Source organism: Penicillium cataractarum (genome assembly GCF_028827025.1).
Source record: "Penicillium cataractarum strain IBT 29864 chromosome Unknown utg000008l, whole genome shotgun sequence".
Lineage (NCBI taxonomy): Eukaryota > Fungi > Ascomycota > Eurotiomycetes > Eurotiales > Aspergillaceae > Penicillium > Penicillium cataractarum.
The window spans coordinates 205,761-223,852 of NW_026622744.1; the positions used below are offsets into that span (position 1 = coordinate 205,761).

Here is an 18,092-nt window from a genome sequence, read left to right on the forward strand (position 1 = left end):
GAGAAAAGCGGGCATCGTGAGAAAAGGACAGGCCTCCCGTGCGGGGCGAGGAGGAAGCTGGAATGCGGGCACACTGAGACATAAGACACACGCTTCTTGGCCGAAGAGGGGATATAGTGTGGCTGACGATGATCATCTGCAGGATCGACCCATCCTTCTGCATCATCACGAAGTTGTGTCGACTGATTCTCATGTCACGGTATACTTGGAGTGGCCCGGGATGACCTGCGGGATGCCTGCCCGAACGCTGAGGTTACATTCACCACGAGGACGCACTGGGAAATCTCGGGTACTATGGCAGCCGCATTGGGAATACCCAGAGCTAGAAATAGAATATCCACAACCGAAGTAAAAAAAGAAGTGAGTCTAAAGTGAGAGAAGACTCTTTCTAAGATAGATAGATAGAAAAGAAAAAAAAGACAAAAAGAAGCGTCCCCGGGAAGGCTCGAACTTCCAACCTCCTGATTAACAGTCAGACGCGCTAGCCGATTGCGCCACGGAGACTTGCTTGAAGAAAGCCAGTAAGAAAAGGATTTACATTTCTATACTCTACTTTCCTAGCTTTGAACCACGGTTTGATCACAACTATAATCTTAATCCAACATATCTCTCTATCCGTTTAGTTTACAATTCCCGTACCAATCTTAACCAGGTCCAGATTGATATCCCACTGCCTAAAATCTTGCCAATTAAACTGACCCACATAGAAAACTTTGCCACCACTGCCCCGACCGGACAGGTTAAAGAGAGACGTACGATCGGCTTCTATGACTTACACTCGACTTTAACTTATTGATCAATTAGTCCTACATCTTAGATATATATATACAACTACCCTTTCTCGAATTCTCTGAAATATTTACTAGGCCACTCTCGGAGCTATCATCGAGGAGAGTGGATCATGACTCGGTGTGCGCTGCTAATTCAACCTCTCAGTCTCTCCTATGTAAATATGTCGCACCAAACCGTGCGATCCGAGGAACAAGCTCAAAATAGGACATACCCAAAGCAGTTATACCATGCGCAGAATCCAGCTAGCCAACCGAATAAGCTCTGCGAGTGAAGTTGCCAACTTGACTGACCACACAGCTTGGCGATGGGTAGCCTAACAAACACCCTCGCGCTAGGAACCCGATCCGGACTTCTCCTAAGCAACAATAACACAGGAGCACATTAAAGGGATGCATACGTACTCATCCTGCGTCGAAGTGAACTTGGGGATGCAAGGCCCCTCCTCAAGGCGCCTGATAAGTGGGTTTTGAGTGGCTGAGCTGAGAAGATTAGGCGGTCTCTATAACCTGCGAACTCTTCATCATTCACCGATCTATACAACCTGGTCGGCGTGTATGCTTTTTTTAAGAGTCGAGAGACCTTCTCTGAGTTAATTGATAGAGATTGCCATTCACGGGAACTCTGACAGGTCTGAGCCGATTACACAGTCTCCACTAAATTCACTCGACATTGGACTGCGTGCAATCAGCAATATGCGCCCTAATACCGGTTTTTTTTCCAGCACTACACCACACAAAAAAGGTTATAATTAATCAGCAATACTCAAATAGTTATATTGAATGCCCTATCACTCTATCTAAAAAACATCGATGCTTATCAGTGTGGAGAGAAAAAGGCGTGGTGGCGGAACAGTCTTCCGAAGTGAGAACTGATATCAATTGACGACGGTTTGTAAATCGTCAAGCGAAACAGCAAGACATGAATCACATTGCAGATTGTTGAGGCCCCTAAAGGGGTAGTTAACAATCTTTTGCATCCTTTCCCCTGGAATATCTTTGTCACTCGATATGTTACATCGTCTTCCAACCACTTGGACAAGACGTGGTAGACAATCGAGGGCGAAATATGGAACGAAGCCCCACTGTAACCATAAATGCTTCCGCTTTTTCAGGTCCCAGGGTGAGTTACTCGAACTGCTTTTGTACTGTGGGGCAAGCCTCGTTGGGATGAAGTCTCAGAGGGTTTCTCACGGAGATTTTCCGGTGGGGTTTCAAGGGCTCCTCCTTGCTTCAGGTCTGTTCTGTCTATAGGTAGTGGATACATAGTGCAGAGCTGAAATCCCAATAGTCGGGAAGCGAGATAGGACTGTAAATATCTTTCCCGCCGTATCTGGGTCATCTCTTTATCTGTTAATTCATCGAGTCACCTGTTCATACGTGGCTGTGACCAGGGGAATCTCACTTTTGAGACGGTGTTCAGATCTCGACATAAAAATGCACCGAGTATGGTACCTTTAGATTCCCACCAATCAGCGCTTGCTTGTTGTGACTGACAGATTTGCCTTTTTATGATCAGCAGCTTCGTCTGCTACTAGTGTAGGAAGGATCATGTGCTAGGTGCTCTGTACTTTTTGTAAACCTTATGCGGTAAATCGTAAACATCCCGTCGGATGTTATTCCGCTGGCGCTTTCTCATTCTCCAATAGTAGCATCTGTAGCAACCATTTGTCTTGAAATCTAAACCTTATTACAAGAGAGACTCGAGCTTAACTTATTCCAGTCCCTCGGTAGGAGAAAAGTACACCCATTCATCCGGTGCCGAGTATAGTCAAAGATTTACTTCCTACTTTACTCCACACCTCATTATGGATCACTAGTCCCTTCTTACGAAGCTTCTGGTGGACCTGAGGAGACATGTAACCTCATAAAATGGAGACGTAAGAGCTACACAGGCGCAAAAGGATATAAAACACTTTCTAGTAGCCATTCGCTATAGCTGGGGTACCTTAATCCGACTCAGGTCCTTACGATTTACCCCTATCAGTTATATGCCTACACGGCACAGTTTAAACTTCAGGATCGGGGTTATTGTATTTTGTAAGGCTATTGTGCTTCTGATAAATCAGTCCGGCCTTTAACAGCCTGTTTTGGAATACCATTCGACGCCCCCACGAGGCTCGTGATTGAACTAACAAGCCATTATTGATTTTGGCACACGATCGTAAACAACGAATCTTGTGCGAATTGAATCTCTTGTTCCCGCCTCGTCCTCCCCGAATCGTGGGTCAATACGAGGGGAATCCACTATGATGGCTGTACGATGGCGTTGCATTAGCTTAACGCGGGTCATTCGGGAGACGTGAGCGCTTGAATTCGCGCCGTCGAATCTTAAATTGAGTGTTCCGACCAGTGATCGACGCCGCATTTTTCGGAACAAATTGACACCTTACCCTATCGCGCTTGAACGGTGGAGATGTGGAGATAGGGCTCGGCAGAAGTTCCCCTTCGACGCTGTGAACCAAAGACAGCCGCGAACGCCTCTCCACTATTACGCTTCTCCACGCTCCATCATCTGCCGCACTATAGAGCTAGTATGACAGTGGTGAACAGGGTATCTCCGCCTTCTCCGTTTACTCGTTCCCCTGAATAAAAAAAGACAATGCTGACAGGAGGCTAGAGAGTGGAGGCTAGATGGCTTTTGCTCTGCTCAGCCGAAGTATAGTGGAGAACCGGATACGGTGCAGGCCGCTTCACGGCTCGTGTGTTTTGATCAAAAGCCCTTCCTCTAAAAGTCTATCTTCTTATACAAATGAGGGGCTTGCTCATCTGGTGGATTTTTTACTTTCTCAGGGACAAGGTTCAGTTCCCTGCACCCATCCATGGTCATGCTAATCCACGCTTTGCGGGCTCTCCACGCTGATGGAGGCGACTCCTCCATCGCTCGCCGATGGGAGTTTCGTGAAGAGTCCCCGGTTGAGGGTACCAATCGTTCGCTCTTTATTGCCATGGGCGTGATATCCATTCTATCATTGGGGTCTACGCTTGGCCTCTTGTCGTTCCTTACCTACCGATTCATTTACTGGCAGCGGTACTATAAGCGTCCGCTTGCTCAGAACCAATACGTCGTGCTTATTTACAATCTCCTGCTTGTCGACCTACAGCAAGCGATTGCGTTCCTTATCAGTTTGCACTGGGCCGCTCGTGGCAGTGTTCATTTTGGAGAGACTGCCTGCTATTTGCAAGGATGGTGGATCCAGACAGGCGACCCTGGAAGTGGTTTGTTCGTCTTGTCTATTGCGCTACATACGGGTGCCGTTGTACTGCGTGGTCGCCAATTACCATTCAATACCTTTGTATACTGTGTGATCGCGCTATGGATGTTTATTCTCATCTTGGGATTCATCCCGGTTGGTCTATATGGTTCTAAGGTCTTTGTCATTTCAGAGGCCAATTGGGTATGTACTTCTGCTTTCCTCATGCCTGAGCATCACTGACTGAATTTTGTTCTATCTTTTAGTGCTGGTTGAGCCCGGAAAACGAAAACGAACGACTATGGGGTCATTACTTCTGGATTTTCCTTTCCGAGTTCGGTACAGTCGTCCTCTATATGATCATGTTCTTCCACCTCCGACGCCGTATGGCACAAGCGAAGATGCTCCGCCGTGGCCAACAAGAAAGCTTGCACCGCCTGAACCGCGTTGTTATCTACATGGTCATCTACCCACTCGTTTATCTGGTCTTGTCACTACCACTTGCGGCAGGTCGTATGGCAACCGCTCGCGGTAAATCTCCCAGCAAGGCCTACTTCGCTGTTGCTGGCTCACTGATGGCCCTGTCTGGCCTCATGGATGTCATTGTCTACACCGTCACTCGCCGCCATCTGATCACCGATACCGAGCACAGTACAACTGACCGCAACTACGACAACAACACCGACTCCCAATGGCAGACGAACATTACTACAACTGGTGGTGAGGGGACTCGCACCAAAAAGGGAGGATTGCGGATGGGGTCTCGACTGGGCTCGAAGTTCCGGCGGAGTATGCCCACTGTTGACAAGGAGACTCGGAATAGTCCATTCGAGGACTCGACAGACGATATTGTCCAGAAGGATTCTGTTGAAATGTCCAACTTTGGTGGTGGTGTGTATCAGGAGACCACCATTGAGATCTCTCATGAGCCCGCAACGCCTGCAGATACTATGGAAGGGCGTTCGCGCCTGAGTGGCTAAGGGTTTGTTTATGCTGTATGACTTTTCCTCGCCCCACTGGGAATTTATTGTGTATATGATTGACTTTGTATCTACTTCACACGGCATGTCTGCCACTTCTATACGCTCTCTAATACTATAATATATGATTTTTGTGCATGACTTTGCACAATCTGTAAGTCAGTGCATTAAACTATAAACCACATAGATCGATAAAATTCGAACTCAAACCCCGCGTGCTGGTTCCACTAAAAGAAAAGAAAACATGCAGATTGTATTCTTGATCTGCAACTGGGATCTGGAATCTTCGAAGCATAGCTGGGTGTACCCGTACGGAGAAAGGATCCCAACAACCAATGTAGTTGCCATAAAACTCGCCTGTTTCTACCTAACTTGTCAAATTCACGAGTGGGGTATAGTGCAATAGTGCGCTGCTTAGCTGAAATAGTGGACTCGGGCGTTCGAGCCGCGCCAATAATGTTAGCTCTTTTGCGTCTCTTGAGTGCTTTCGCGCTTGGGCCGCTCGACGCGCTTTGGGACGCCAGGCGAAGATCTTCATCTCGGTGTCTAGTGGAGCTCCACTTTCCGAGATCGGCAATCGGTCCATACAGGAGCCGATCAGAACGGCGTGTATTCCGGTATTGTAGAATTTTTTTTTACATCTTTCGGAGTACGGAACGGAGCATCCAAAGACTCGATATGTTCGTATCCTCTTGAAAAATCAAGTTAGCCCTAGTCTGTAAGCTTCCTAGTTAGGTAGTTGCAGTGATGACTCAGAATCAAATTTCGAATGGTTAAAGACGACCGATAGAATGGACATGTGGATTCGAGAAGTCCTGATACTAGTGGATTTCTAGGGGAAGATCTGGAAGAAGTCAATTTGGCTTCAAGAAGTCCAAACTCTAGATGGGAACTTTTACTATCGAAAGACAATGTGAGATTGCGCCAAGTCTGCATAACGAGAATCAACCCCACAAAACATCTGTCAACTGTAGTCTGATGTATGAGGCCCTGAACTCTGAAGAGAATTTTTGATAGATTAAAGTTTTTTAATGGATTTTAACTTTGCTGCGCAGAGCTTCTCCTTTTCACATTTGATGGTGCGTCTGTCAACTCCTAGCAAATTGCAAGACCAAGACTGGGTCACAGGAAACCATCAAATATCGAGCAGAAAGATATACAAATGACTTGATATACTTGAAAATGGAAGTTTCCATGCATATTACCCCGTATCTAATGATTTACGATGAACCCTAAGTACAATAAGCGTCACTATAATGCATATTTCCCTCATGGCTAGTTCTTTCACGCACCCATCTTGCCCCGAGTGTTATGTCTCAGAAGACATGATAGGCGTAAGTACCATTATTTACTAAAGAATGGGCTCTGTCACACGCCAAGGAACGATCGAACACTCATCCCGGCTTCTAATGCTCGACAATTGGATTGATTCACTCTCGAAAGACCGTATGCAGAGAAGCCGTCACCATCACAGTGCTTATTATCCGAGGTTTTTGGTGGCGCAGCATAGATCGCTGCGTAATATTTTGACCCTGATAGTTGCTTGGCAGATCATTGCTAAAGATTATCAATCGATGATCCCTTTTGGACATTGCCAAATCTACGAAGTGTTTGGCTTGGGTAGTTGTTCGTCACACCAGTCTCACTGTAGCCAGACATTGAGGGACTTGGAAGTACGAGGTTGTCTGTTTCATGGATCCAGTTGACATGGAGTTAGGTGCGTTGAGAGAAGACATTGTGTAACTATCCTAACAGTAAGCGTTACCTGTGCCAAACTACTTATGAATTGCTGTATCCTGTCTTCCAGTAGGAGAGAATGAATTTCACATCGTGAAAATGCAACAACTACATCATCTCCTAGCCTACTGGCTGTCCTCGCTTTCTCTCGTCTCGGCACAATTCCAAGGCTTTAATCCCTTCGGAAACAATGAGCTCACATACACGATTCGTGTCCCTCAAGGCACAGCAAAGTCTAGCATAGGACCCATATACTTCCAGATGAACTCTACACGCCCCGTGGAGTGGCTTGCGCTGGGACAAGGAGCTGCTATGCACGGCTCGAGTATGTTCGTGGTATATACCTCGGGTGAAAACGTTACTCTCTCCCCGCGAGCAGGCACGGGCCATTATGAGCCGTTGTACGACAAGCATTCGCAAGCCTCACTCATCAATGGGAGCGGGGTGCACAATGGAGTCATCACTGCCAATATTAGGTGTGACGGTTGTAGCTTTTCCGGCGGTGGCACAGTGAATCTGTCCGGCTTTTTCAGTCCCTGGATCTGGGCGATCAAGTACGGAGCACCGTTGAATACGAAAAGTTTGACAGCGAGAATTGCAGAGCATGATGTCTTTGGTACATTCTTCGTCAATCTCACCAAAGCAACGGGCTCGGACAGTGATAACCCGTTTGTTAACTTGGACAAGACCTCGATTACGAGGGCCTTCCCGGAGATCTTTGACCACGATGGTTTTGATAGGAAGAGGACTGCCCACACGGTTTTAATGATTATCGCATTTGTCTTGCTATTTCCCCTATCTGCATTAGCACTTCATGTCTTGCCTTCCACTCAAATCGTCAGAATTCATGCTACTCTGCAGCTTTTCACGCTTGCCGTGACAGTTGCGGGCTTTGGTCTTGGAGTCGCCATGGCCAAGGATGTCCATCTCTTGAAGCATCACCATGCAATTATTGGAATTGTGGTCGTCGCATGTCTGGTTCTCTTCCAGCCTGGGATGGGCCTTTTACAACACCGGTATTTCCGGAAGACGGGCAGCAAGGGTCCCTTTGCCTATTTACACCGATGGCTCGGGAGAATCATGATCATCCTGGGGGTGGTGAATGTAGGTTTTGGATTCGAGATTACGGGGATCGGCTCATCCGATGTACCCAAAGGTGCGGTGATTGCCTATGGAGCGGTGGCAGGAGTGATTGCGATAATATACGTGGTGATTGTCAGCTTGACTAGGCGACGGGTCACATCAGATTGAAATTGGGCCGGCGTGGCGGCAGTAGGGAATAAGAGCGATTGGCTTATCTCGGAAGAAATCAACAATTAAGCAAGATAATACCAGTACCCTACGAAGGCGAATCATAGAGAGTCTCAGAATAATGTAGCTACGTGTACGAACTAAATTATTCAATCGAGTATGTACTTAGCAACGACTTTCTCTGCTGAGTTGTAGTCGCTGAGTATGTAAAAGGACTCCATCGAGGAAGACTTGGAGTACGTGGACTGGACATGCTCAGGTCGAGGCAACTCTTTTTGTAAGAGCCAAATATGCTGCAAATAGGTAAGCACATGCCAACATTAATTCCGTGACTCTGGTATAATCTGTAGCTCAGTCGATGAAGTATAAGATCCTTCTACCAGAATGAAGATACTCCAAGTATAGCTTTATTTGTGGTAGTGTCAGTTGAACACCTTATTCCCTAGGTTGCTCATAGCACTGGAGTTACAACCTTCTAGATTTAATTAAAGATTGTGGAAATATACTGATGATGTAGTAATAATCGAGTCCAACGTGGCATACTTGAAGTCATAGTTAACAACCTGTTTGCCAGGAACTCGATTCTCGCATTATGATTCGTTCCCACATTTGCTTAGTTTCCTGCCCTTGGCCGCTTGGACCTGAATTGACCCACTTGAATGGTGATGCTGCTGCTCCGCTTCGCCTGATAACTCCCTGCCATTCAGCGTTCGTGATTCGCTGTGGCTGAGTGTCTTTCCGCTCATCTCCTGAAATATGACGTCGGGCCTCGGTCTGCGCCCTTTCCAGTTGGCATTCTACAAACCGGTCGACTATCCCAACTCTATCCTTTCCAATTCCCCCTTCGTAACCTCAGCAGGTGAATGGCGCAGTCATGACATTGCATACGGTCGCATTGGGTGCGGCCTTGACTCCCACTGTCCTCCAGACTCTAATCAATCATGTGGGTCTACTATTGATGCCGAGGACGAACTATGAATGCACATGCTAATCACCTCAACCCGTTCGCAGTACCTGCACCGCAAGTCGCGCCATAACCACCCGACCGTCCATCTCACCTATGATGAAGGCATCCAGGTCGTTCGTCAATTCCTTTACTATGCCTCGAAACACCCGGTCGAAGATATCCAGGCGTTCACGCGCCAGTCGGTCCCCAGTCCGCGCTGGGTGAGGACGGAACCTATCACCATCCCCGAGGAGTTTCTATCGTCCGCGGCAGATGTGCTCGTGAAACAACTGGGCCCCAAGGGTCTCGTACGGGTTGGAGGAGAGAAATGGTGGCAATGGCGAGGCCCAGCCGAGGGTCTCAAGGGCGAATGGATCGAGATGCGCAACCATTACAATGAGATGAAGAAGTCCAATGGCCGCAATCACAGGATCATGCTGTATATCCATGGCGGGGCTTACTTCTTTGGAAGCGTTGATACCCATCGGTATATGCTACAGCGTCACGCTCGCAAATTGAAGGGTCGTGTCTTTGCGCCCGACTATCGCCTGGCACCTCAATTTCCTTTCCCGTGCGGCTTGCAGGACTGTATGGCGGCGTATCTCTGGCTGCTTAAAAGCTACGATCCCAAGGAAATTCTCCTTGCGGGTGATTCTGCTGGTGGTGGTATGACCTTATCACTGCTGGTAATGATGCGTGACCAAGGCATCCCATTGCCCGCAGGCGCGATTCTCATTTCGCCGTGGGTAGACTTGACACACTCGTTCCCGAGCATCGTGGAAGATAACCCTGGTGACTATATACCACCTTACGGATTCCGATACAAGCCCTCCGCAGCCTGGCCTCCACCCAATGCCGACGAGATCTTGAAAATCAAAAGCCTGTCTCGAAAAGAAATCTTCACAGCCAAGGACATCGAAGCTGCTGGACCGACCACAAATAAGGATGACAGAGACACTGCCATTCGCGGTTATACACTCCATGAGAAGAAGACGCCTGCCGAGGGCCATGCTTATCCAGGGATGCAGCAGAGTCCGGACCCGGGTACCCTGCACGCCGAGCCCGACAACATTCATGTCGTCCTGGAAGGCAAAACGATCGAACTGAAAGACCAAATCCAGATGTACGCCACAAATCAGTTGATATCCCATCCCCTAGTATCGCCTATCCTGCATGCATCACTGGGAGGCCTTCCGCCACTTCAAGTCATCAGTGGTGGCGGCGAGACTCTTCGCGATGAACAGTTTTATGTGGCCCATAAAGCGGCCAACCCGACAACCTATCCTCCTGGTGACGTCTACCTCGATGAATTTGACCCTGATCGCGAGACACTGAACAAATACGGGCCAACATACGTCCAGCTTCAAGTCTGGGATGACCTGTGTCACGTCGCTCCCACACTCAGCTTCACTAGGCCGGCCAAGTACATGTTCCGCTCGATCTCTCAATTTGGATCCTGGGCGCTGGCTCGTGCTCAGAAGACCGATGTTGAAATCATGGACGAGAATCTCGTTTCGCCAGTCTCATCTAGTGAATCGGAGAGTCCAGACAGTCCAGGAGGGACCCTAGGCGCACGCAAGCCGACATTCCCAGCCGGGCTATCCGTCGGCAAAGCTGGTGATCCTCTTCCTGCTTTCGATCAGTATATGATCCGCCAGCGAGTCGATAAGCGTGGGCATATGTACCATCTCGACCCGCCGTCATCCTATCCCGTACTGGCAATTCCGCCCGCAAAAGTCGGAGCAGTCAATCCAGAGTTGATTCGGAAATGGCTCGAGGCTAAGCAAGAATGGGATCAGAAGTTTTCCAAAGAGAAGCTCCGCGTCCAGAGCCGGCGTATTAAAGAGATGGTGCACGGCTTCCAGGATTTCGAGGGTGAATGCCCGCCTCCAAGCTCCCTAGCTGCTCGTCGTGCGGCTCCAGGTGTACTTCCAAAGTGGCACGCCAAGAAGAACTACGGATTGATGCTTTGGAGCGGCTGGGGTAGCAAACATGATGAGCGGACCATGGAGAGAGCTCACGAAGCAGAAAAATCCGGTCAGACTACAACCCGCCGCAGTGTGGATGCTGGACAAGCTGGTTCTTATTCAAGCATGCCCTTGAAGAATCCTCAGCCCGGCACGTCTGGGCTCGGACAGACCGCTGGAAGCAGCTCGACAGACGGCACTGCTGCAGTTACCTGGGATAGCACCACCGAAAAGAAGCAGTGGAACGGAGAGACTGACCCTGGCCGTCCTTCCGAACCCACGTCCTTGCGTCCACCATCAGAGCGAAGTGGCGGACCTATCCTCATTCTGCCGGGTGTTGACAACCGCAAGTTCAACGATGAGAACGCAAGCACCAGAGCCCTTTTCCACGCTGCAGGAACTTTGCCCATGTCATCTGATGCATCCCTACCTTATTTGAAAGGCCGACCATCGTCAGTTGGTGGCTCGGTAGCAGGACGCAGTGAGTTCATGTCTGACAACGGCGAAGATGCCAGTACTATCGGCGGCGAAAGGGATTCGAGTGCAGTCCCTGGCACAGCGCTTGACGCTGCTAGTACCCGTGCTGTTCTAAGTGCGAAGGGTGTCGTGGGCGTGGTTAGCCCTAATGGTCGAATCTCTACTGATACTGCATCCTTACGCACGAATCTCCCGGACCCGGATGCTGTTTCCACTGCTGGAAATGAAAGTCGAAATTCTACGTCTCACCGACCGGATATGCCGGAGAGAGAAGTGTTCAAAACAGCCCAAGAAGCGCTTTAAATTCGTGGGCTTCCATCATATTATTGCCATACACGTGCAAGAGTCTTTCCCTTGATTCCACATTCGTTGATGTCCGGTTGATTTTTGACATATAAACGCACATCATTTCAGGACTATGATCTTTTCTCCTCTTGGCTGTTGCATCTTGGCACCCCGTTTTTCGATCTTTTGTCATCTCATTTTCTCCGTTTATATATACCCTTCCAATGGCGACAATGGTTGCTGCTCATACTACTGTCTTTTTATTGAATGTATTCGATTTGTATACTCATGCAGTTTTGGGGAGGTGTACCTGTAATCTCTTCATAAGGATACACGTTTGATCTTGCCCAAATTCGCGAGTCTTTCAAACCTCTATAGATGTACTAGGGAGGACCAGCGTGGACTACGGTGAGTAATGCCCTCTATTTGGAAGTGAATGTCTGAAAGCGGACATAGAAGAGGTTGGAGAAATAAAAGTTGTTGGTACAGAATAAGAACGCTAAAATACAGAGTGTGGGCCACCAGCGCTGGTTGAAATGGATCAGGGAGAATGTAAGATGTACACGCCCACGCAGGGAATCTTCATAATAATACAATCGTGAAAAGAATCAGGCCACTGGCGGTTTAGTGCCAGTCCAAGCCAATCTTGTTGGCCACCTGTTCAGCAACGTCAAGGAAAGCCTGGCGTCGGACACTCTTTTCGACGTTCTCCTCTGCGACCATAGTGGGCTTTCCACGGTCTGCATCTTCGCACACTTGTGCATCGAGGGGAATGTCGCCAAGGAAGTCAACGCCGAGTCGCTTGCACTCTGCAACCACGCCATGATCTTCACAATGTGACTGATGTCCTTCTCCGTGTGAGAAGATTCGAGTTTGGTGACCACAATTCGGGCATGCGAAGTAGGCCATGTTGCGGACCATACCGAGGACGGGGACGTCCATGCGCTGGAACATGCCGAAACCACGAACTGCATCACGGAGCGCAATGTCTTGAGGGGTCGTTACGATAACAGCGCCGTCGATGATGACTTCTTGGTTGATAGTGAGTTGGACGTCGCCAGTTCCAGGTGGAAGGTCCAGAACGAGGACATCGAGTGGACCCCAGGAGACTGAGTGTAGGAGCTGGTGCATGGCTTTCGTAACCATGAGGCCACGCCAGGTGATCGGGGTTGTATCCATGGGTACTTCGCCAGTCGGGCTATCGGATTGTGTTTGAGGGAGGAGGTAGCCCATTGACATGGACTTGAGGCCGTAGTTTGTAAGGGGGACGAGGCAGTTATCTATTGGGAGTTAGCTGATGTAAACGCCTATAGTTATGGCGGTCCAATGGCGAGGATTATGGCGATCTTACTTTCGTCGAGACGAGGCTCGCCAGACAGATTGAGTAGAGTTGGAATAGACGGGCCAAAGATATCGGTATCAAGGATTCCAGTCTTGATACCTCGGCGAGCAAAGGCAAGGGCAAGGTTTACTAGTCGCACAAATGTTTACTTAGCTTAGTTCGAGCTTCATATACGATGAATGACCAGGAGAGCCAATCTAAAGATTGCATCGGCAACTAGGATAACACGAACCCGCAACCGTTGATTTACCCACACCCCCCTTGGCAGAGGAAACAGCCACCACTTTCTTGACATCTCGGATCGTGCGCTTCTGAGGCAGGCCACGACGACGGGGAAAGGACGGGGGAGTACCGGAACGAGGCAAGCCCTAGAGAAGCAGCAAGTTAGTAATGTGCATGATTAGGAAATAGTGAAGCTGGGTGCATGTAGACTGGGTATGCGATACTCCAAAGTCACCCAACGAGCAACCTGAGGACTGGATATAGACAGTGGGAGCTAGAGCACACTCACCAGAGGATTGTCATGGCTGAGGATGGACCGGGAGGTCGAGAACATCCTCCGGCAGATTGTCATTGTGTGAGCTTGAGAGGAAATCATGTTAGTAAGAGTGCAAAGTCCGGACGAAATGCAAGCACAACAAGTCCTGAAGCAAGTCCTGAGGAGGAGCAATGGAACAGCAACAAAAAGCCCGCGGAGATGAATAACAATTCTGCCGCCAGCTAGGCTCACCGTCCGTCACCGCCCTCGATAACGGATAGCAGGCGCTAGTCCGTAAGTAGAAAGTTATTCCGTTATCCGGATAAACAAAAAAAAGTTGGCCGAGAGAAGTTGCTCTCTCGCCAACCTTCCAACACATCATGGCTCCTGGTAAACCCCGCTCTGGGCGGTCGCTTGCAGACCAGCTCGCGGATCTTGAAGACCCAACTCCCAAGGGTATGTGAATTTTGTTCGAACTTACCCATGATTTTGGTGGTGAGCCAAATTGGGCTAACCTTGTTCCAGACTTTGACCCCGAAGACATTGACCGCGATGCGCAGTCAAGTGGTGATGAAGGGGCTGGCAAAACGTCAGATCTGAATGCTGGAAGAGAGCACTATCAATCTGTGGGGTAGGTGAAGTCAACGTACATGTGAGCAATCAACGGTTGCTAAGGTTCAAAAACAGCAAAGGAAAACTTCGAAAGCAAGAGCCCATCGACCTGGGAAAGCAATACGCCGGCGCTCGTGTTAGCAGAGATGACCTAGAGGCTGACAGTGACGATGATCCTTTTGCGGCACGTACCGACGATGGGCTTACGTCCGATGAGGACGATGATGGCGACTCCGACTCGGGGTCGGAACCCCAGGGGGCAGAGTCGCAGAGCGACGAGGAATTACCGCAGTCTGCGGGGGCCGAAGAAGAAATCGATGACTCGCACGGTGACCAGAGCGAGGACGAAGGCAGTGAGGACTCGTATCATAATGACGAGCAGGAAGATGGCCATGAAGTCGACTCCATCGAGGAGTCGACCGCGAGAGGCAAACGCGTTGCCGGTGTCACTGACGACCACGTGGCTATCCATGATCACAGTGGGCGGAAGCAAGGGGATGCTGATCGAGATGAGCTGCGGCGATTAATGGCGTCAGATCAGAAGACGATTGCGGCAACTATCTCACAAGCTGCCAAAGCAGATGCGGCGAAAGGAAAGGCTGTCAAGGAGCAACGTACCACGTTTGATGCACTGTTGAACAGTAGGATCAAGTTGCAAAAGGGCTTGGGAGCGATCAACGAGATGGTGGGTGTGGTTGGAGAAGAGGAAGAGGAAGAGGGTGGTGAAGAAAAGAGAAACTCGGAGGCAATCAAGTCTGCTGAAAATGCCGCCCTCGCCCTTTGGTCTACACTGGAAGAACTGCGCATTGCTCTTGCCGACGCCCATTCTAAGGACGGAGCTAAAAAGCGCAAGCGCCAAGATCCTATTACCAATTCCACCTCGACTACCTCGCTCTGGGAGCGCATGTCCAGTCTGGAGTCCGAGTCTCTCCTTCACCGTCGAGCCGTTCTCGACAAGTGGTCCTCCAAGCTTCGCGGTACCGCGACCTCCCTTCCCAATGCCCGCGGAAAGCTGCTTGGCTCTGCCTCTGGAACTCAGACAATCACCGCCGTCCTTGATGCGCATGTTGCTACAGAGATTGGCGATCGTGCGAACAAACGTGCGCGCCAAACATCTGTCTCCAATGGCTCGGCCCCTAGCGGACTTCCCGAACCAGTTTACGATGACACCGTTTTCTATCAATCGCTGCTTCGTGATCTCGTCGAGCAACGCATGTCTTCCTCCGACGCTATGACCGGTGGCCTCGATACCCTCCACCAGCTCCCATCCCGCCTGCCAATTCACCCCATTACCGGTATGCGCAACGACAAGAACAGAAAGGAAGGCGTTGATACACGAGCCTCAAAGGGCCGCAAAATGCGTTTCAATGTTCATGAGAAGTTGCAGAATTTCATGGCCCCCGAGGACCGTGGCTCATGGACAGTCCGAGCCCGGGATGAGTTCTTCGCTTCTTTGCTGGGTAAATCAGCAAGTGGCTTGTTGGGCGAAGGAGACGAGAGTGCCAGTGACGCCGAGTCTGATGAGGATCGTGAGGAGGGTGGATTGCGTCTGTTCCGCAGCTGATTCTATTCACGCGGATAGCGCTACGACTTGTACATGTATCATTATCATACCTGAACACTGGATCCCAATCATAACTACAAAATTTCCTATTAACAAGGAGAGAAACTCAATCCTTCCTTGTTATTCTACATATCCTACGTTCCAGGGTCCTCCTAAAATGTTCTTTGAAACCCGATGTTCAAACGTGAACTTTGAGTTGAACCCTATCATGTTAATCTAAGAGTGGGACGAAAGGCGGACAAGACGTTTCGTCCGAAATCAGTCAATTTCAGCTGCTTTCGTCATCATCCTGCCATTGCTGGTGGAGTGATCGGATCAAAGTATTCATGTTCCACCCAGTTCTTTCATGCATATCATGCAATAGACACTCAGCTGCTTTCTGGTCGCTGCGATGCCGTAGAACCCAGCCCCCTTCAAGAAAGTTGATTAGTAGATGAATAGTAGGAGAAAGAATCAAACATGCTTACATGCTACCAGACTATGTCGCGCGGTAAATAGCGTGTTCTCTGCTCGGGCATTTGACTGGGCTAGGCCTAAAATGCGGAGTAAGTGATAACGAATGTTTCTCTGCATGAGGTATCTTTGTCAATCAACTTCAAATGATAAATGAGGTAGCCAAAAACTCACTTCGGTTTGTCGAGTCTGTCGGAAGTTTTCGTAAGCAGAGTTTATTGGGGCTGATGCTGATAGAGCTAGCACAATCTTCGCAATGTGGTAATACTGGAGACCAATGACTATTTCCTGATCAGCATGACTATTTGTTAGCAGTTAATAGTAGCATCCACCTACCATGAACTGGCAAAAGCATCCAGATTGTGGGGAATCGATGATCAATTTCAGATCCACGTGCCACCATTCTCACTGGCTCAAAGGTATACGGCTTTGAAGTATACCAGTCTTCAACCTCCTCGCCAATCGCAGTGTCTGGGGATACATCAGTAACGGAGCTTTGAAGAGCCTTCGCTAGCAAGAAAACCATTCTGCTGGACCAGGCAAAGTCGTCGTTTCTAGTGAAGATATCCGAGCCATGAAAGTTCTGCAAGTTGGTTCGCAGGGGCTGCTGGGTAGTCAACGACACATAGATATCCTGACGGAGACATAACCAGGCTGCTGCCTCACCGAGGCCACCCGATGAGCCGAAGCTTTGTACCGAATTGAGGATGTGTGTTGTCCCTGTCAGATGGAACTGGTGATCCTCGCCTAGAAGGAAATGAGACCTTGCGATGTTGAATGTAGAGTACGGCTGAGAGGGCCTACCATCCATTTCTTCATGCTGGCGGAGAATCGCTACAGCTGCGAGAAAATCCTCGGTAATGTGCTCTGGCTCAGAGAGCGCTGGTATTAACAGTTGCACACACTCATTGTGATACTGCAAAGCCTCGGCTGGATCACTATCATTTTGTCGGTTCAGATGCCGTGATGAGAATGCAAATATGGCACAGCGTAAGACTGGCTCCTTTAAAGCCCTGGCTGGTACTTCGGATTCGAAATGGCGATATGGGTCTGTTATGTCTGCCTGTGAGTAAGTTTAGATGACGGAGTCCATAGTTTACGGCGGATTGCCTAAACATACCCAAAGTGCCATGTTTTCCACAAAGTTGCGGAGCAGTATGGCCTCTCTTTGCGTGAATTTATGTAGATTTTGAGAGCTAGCTGGTGGCCTGGATGGAGAAGAATATAGAGATTGGCTAGAAGGAGAGAGATTGTTCGCGAGTTGCTGTTGTGGTGACAGAGCCGATGTTCTCTCAACATGGGGCTCTTGGAGATGAAAGTTCCCATGAGGGTGGGATACACTGGTATGTTCCTCGAGAGATGTTTCTCTGAGACCTTGGTAGGGCAGAATAGCATCGTCTTTTGAAGAACTCACGTAGAGGCTGGCGATTTCAGGAGTCTCGTCGTGGAAACGAACTATAGGGTTTCTAGCTAGGGTCCCAGCTGCTCAAGATAAGACGAGGGATGTGACATACCCTTTCCACGCACCTGTGGCCAGGTGTTTTGACCTGGAAAGGTTCCATCGATACCATCGGGTAGTGTCAATCCATCCCGGAAACGAATGGTGGTTCGGTCACATTCGGATCCTGCATCCTGGCAGGGCTGGCAGACTCTAGAGTCGATATCACCTGCAGGGAGCTATTAGTCCGGCTTATTCAAGTTCCACTAGAATCAATAATCTTACACTTCAAATGTCGAACTAGGACGGGGAAGCGACTTGTTCAGTAAACGCTCTTTTGGGGAAACCCTAATCCTCGTGCATGAACTTACTGCGACATCGGTGACTATGTTATTGTGGATCTGGTCAGCCTGTATTATTCTAGTAGAAAGATGATCGGACATACCATCCTGCAACCAGCCGACTTCGCTTCTGTCGAGTGGGCATCTGGATTATGCCAGAGGCGTAGAGTTGGGGACAGAATTGCCCTCGACAATTCAGAGGCAAATCTCTCCGGAGTGCGGGGAAGCGGGTCTCCACA

General features: G+C 49.2%; 6 protein-coding genes across 6 annotated transcripts; 4 read left to right on the plus strand and 2 right to left on the minus strand.

Moving 5' to 3' along the window:
• Window positions 1–3,610: 3,610 nt before the first annotated feature.
• gprD lies at window positions 3,611–4,962 on the plus strand (the record flags this gene model as incomplete). The annotated part of the gene is made up of 2 exons (XM_056702105.1): window positions 3,611–4,186; window positions 4,249–4,962. 2 exons carry the CDS (start codon window positions 3,611–3,613, stop codon window positions 4,960–4,962), a joined length of 1,290 nt encoding a protein of 429 aa, XP_056551105.1.
• Window positions 4,963–6,798: 1,836 nt separating this feature from the next.
• N7496_009192 (cytochrome and DOMON domain-containing protein) lies at window positions 6,799–7,950 on the plus strand (the record flags this gene model as incomplete). Its single annotated transcript, XM_056702106.1, has 1 exon — window positions 6,799–7,950. The coding sequence occupies one exon, from the start codon at window positions 6,799–6,801 to the stop codon at window positions 7,948–7,950; it is 1,152 nt and encodes a 383-aa protein (XP_056551106.1).
• A 984-nt stretch (window positions 7,951–8,934) lies between these two features.
• Window positions 8,935–11,643, plus strand: N7496_009193 (uncharacterized protein; the record flags this gene model as incomplete). Its single annotated transcript, XM_056702107.1, has 1 exon — window positions 8,935–11,643. One exon carries the CDS (start codon window positions 8,935–8,937, stop codon window positions 11,641–11,643), a length of 2,709 nt encoding a protein of 902 aa, XP_056551107.1.
• A 606-nt stretch (window positions 11,644–12,249) lies between these two features.
• On the minus strand, window positions 12,250–13,541 carry N7496_009194 (Mrp/NBP35 family ATP-binding protein; the record flags this gene model as incomplete). The annotated part of the gene is made up of 4 exons (XM_056702108.1): window positions 12,250–12,905; window positions 12,977–13,096; window positions 13,200–13,335; window positions 13,479–13,541. The coding sequence occupies 4 exons, from the start codon at window positions 13,539–13,541 to the stop codon at window positions 12,250–12,252; spliced, it is 975 nt and encodes a 324-aa protein (XP_056551108.1).
• Window positions 13,542–13,825: 284 nt separating this feature from the next.
• N7496_009195 (AATF family protein) lies at window positions 13,826–15,621 on the plus strand (the record flags this gene model as incomplete). The annotated part of the gene is made up of 3 exons (XM_056702109.1): window positions 13,826–13,901; window positions 13,971–14,076; window positions 14,133–15,621. The coding sequence occupies 3 exons, from the start codon at window positions 13,826–13,828 to the stop codon at window positions 15,619–15,621; spliced, it is 1,671 nt and encodes a 556-aa protein (XP_056551109.1).
• Window positions 15,622–15,889: 268 nt separating this feature from the next.
• N7496_009196 (uncharacterized protein) lies at window positions 15,890–17,998 on the minus strand (the record flags this gene model as incomplete). Its single annotated transcript, XM_056702110.1, has 8 exons — window positions 15,890–16,032; window positions 16,089–16,188; window positions 16,249–16,355; window positions 16,411–17,137; window positions 17,195–17,529; window positions 17,589–17,741; window positions 17,884–17,897; window positions 17,958–17,998. The coding sequence occupies 8 exons, from the start codon at window positions 17,996–17,998 to the stop codon at window positions 15,890–15,892; spliced, it is 1,620 nt and encodes a 539-aa protein (XP_056551110.1).
• Between the last annotated feature and the right edge of the window lie 94 nt (window positions 17,999–18,092).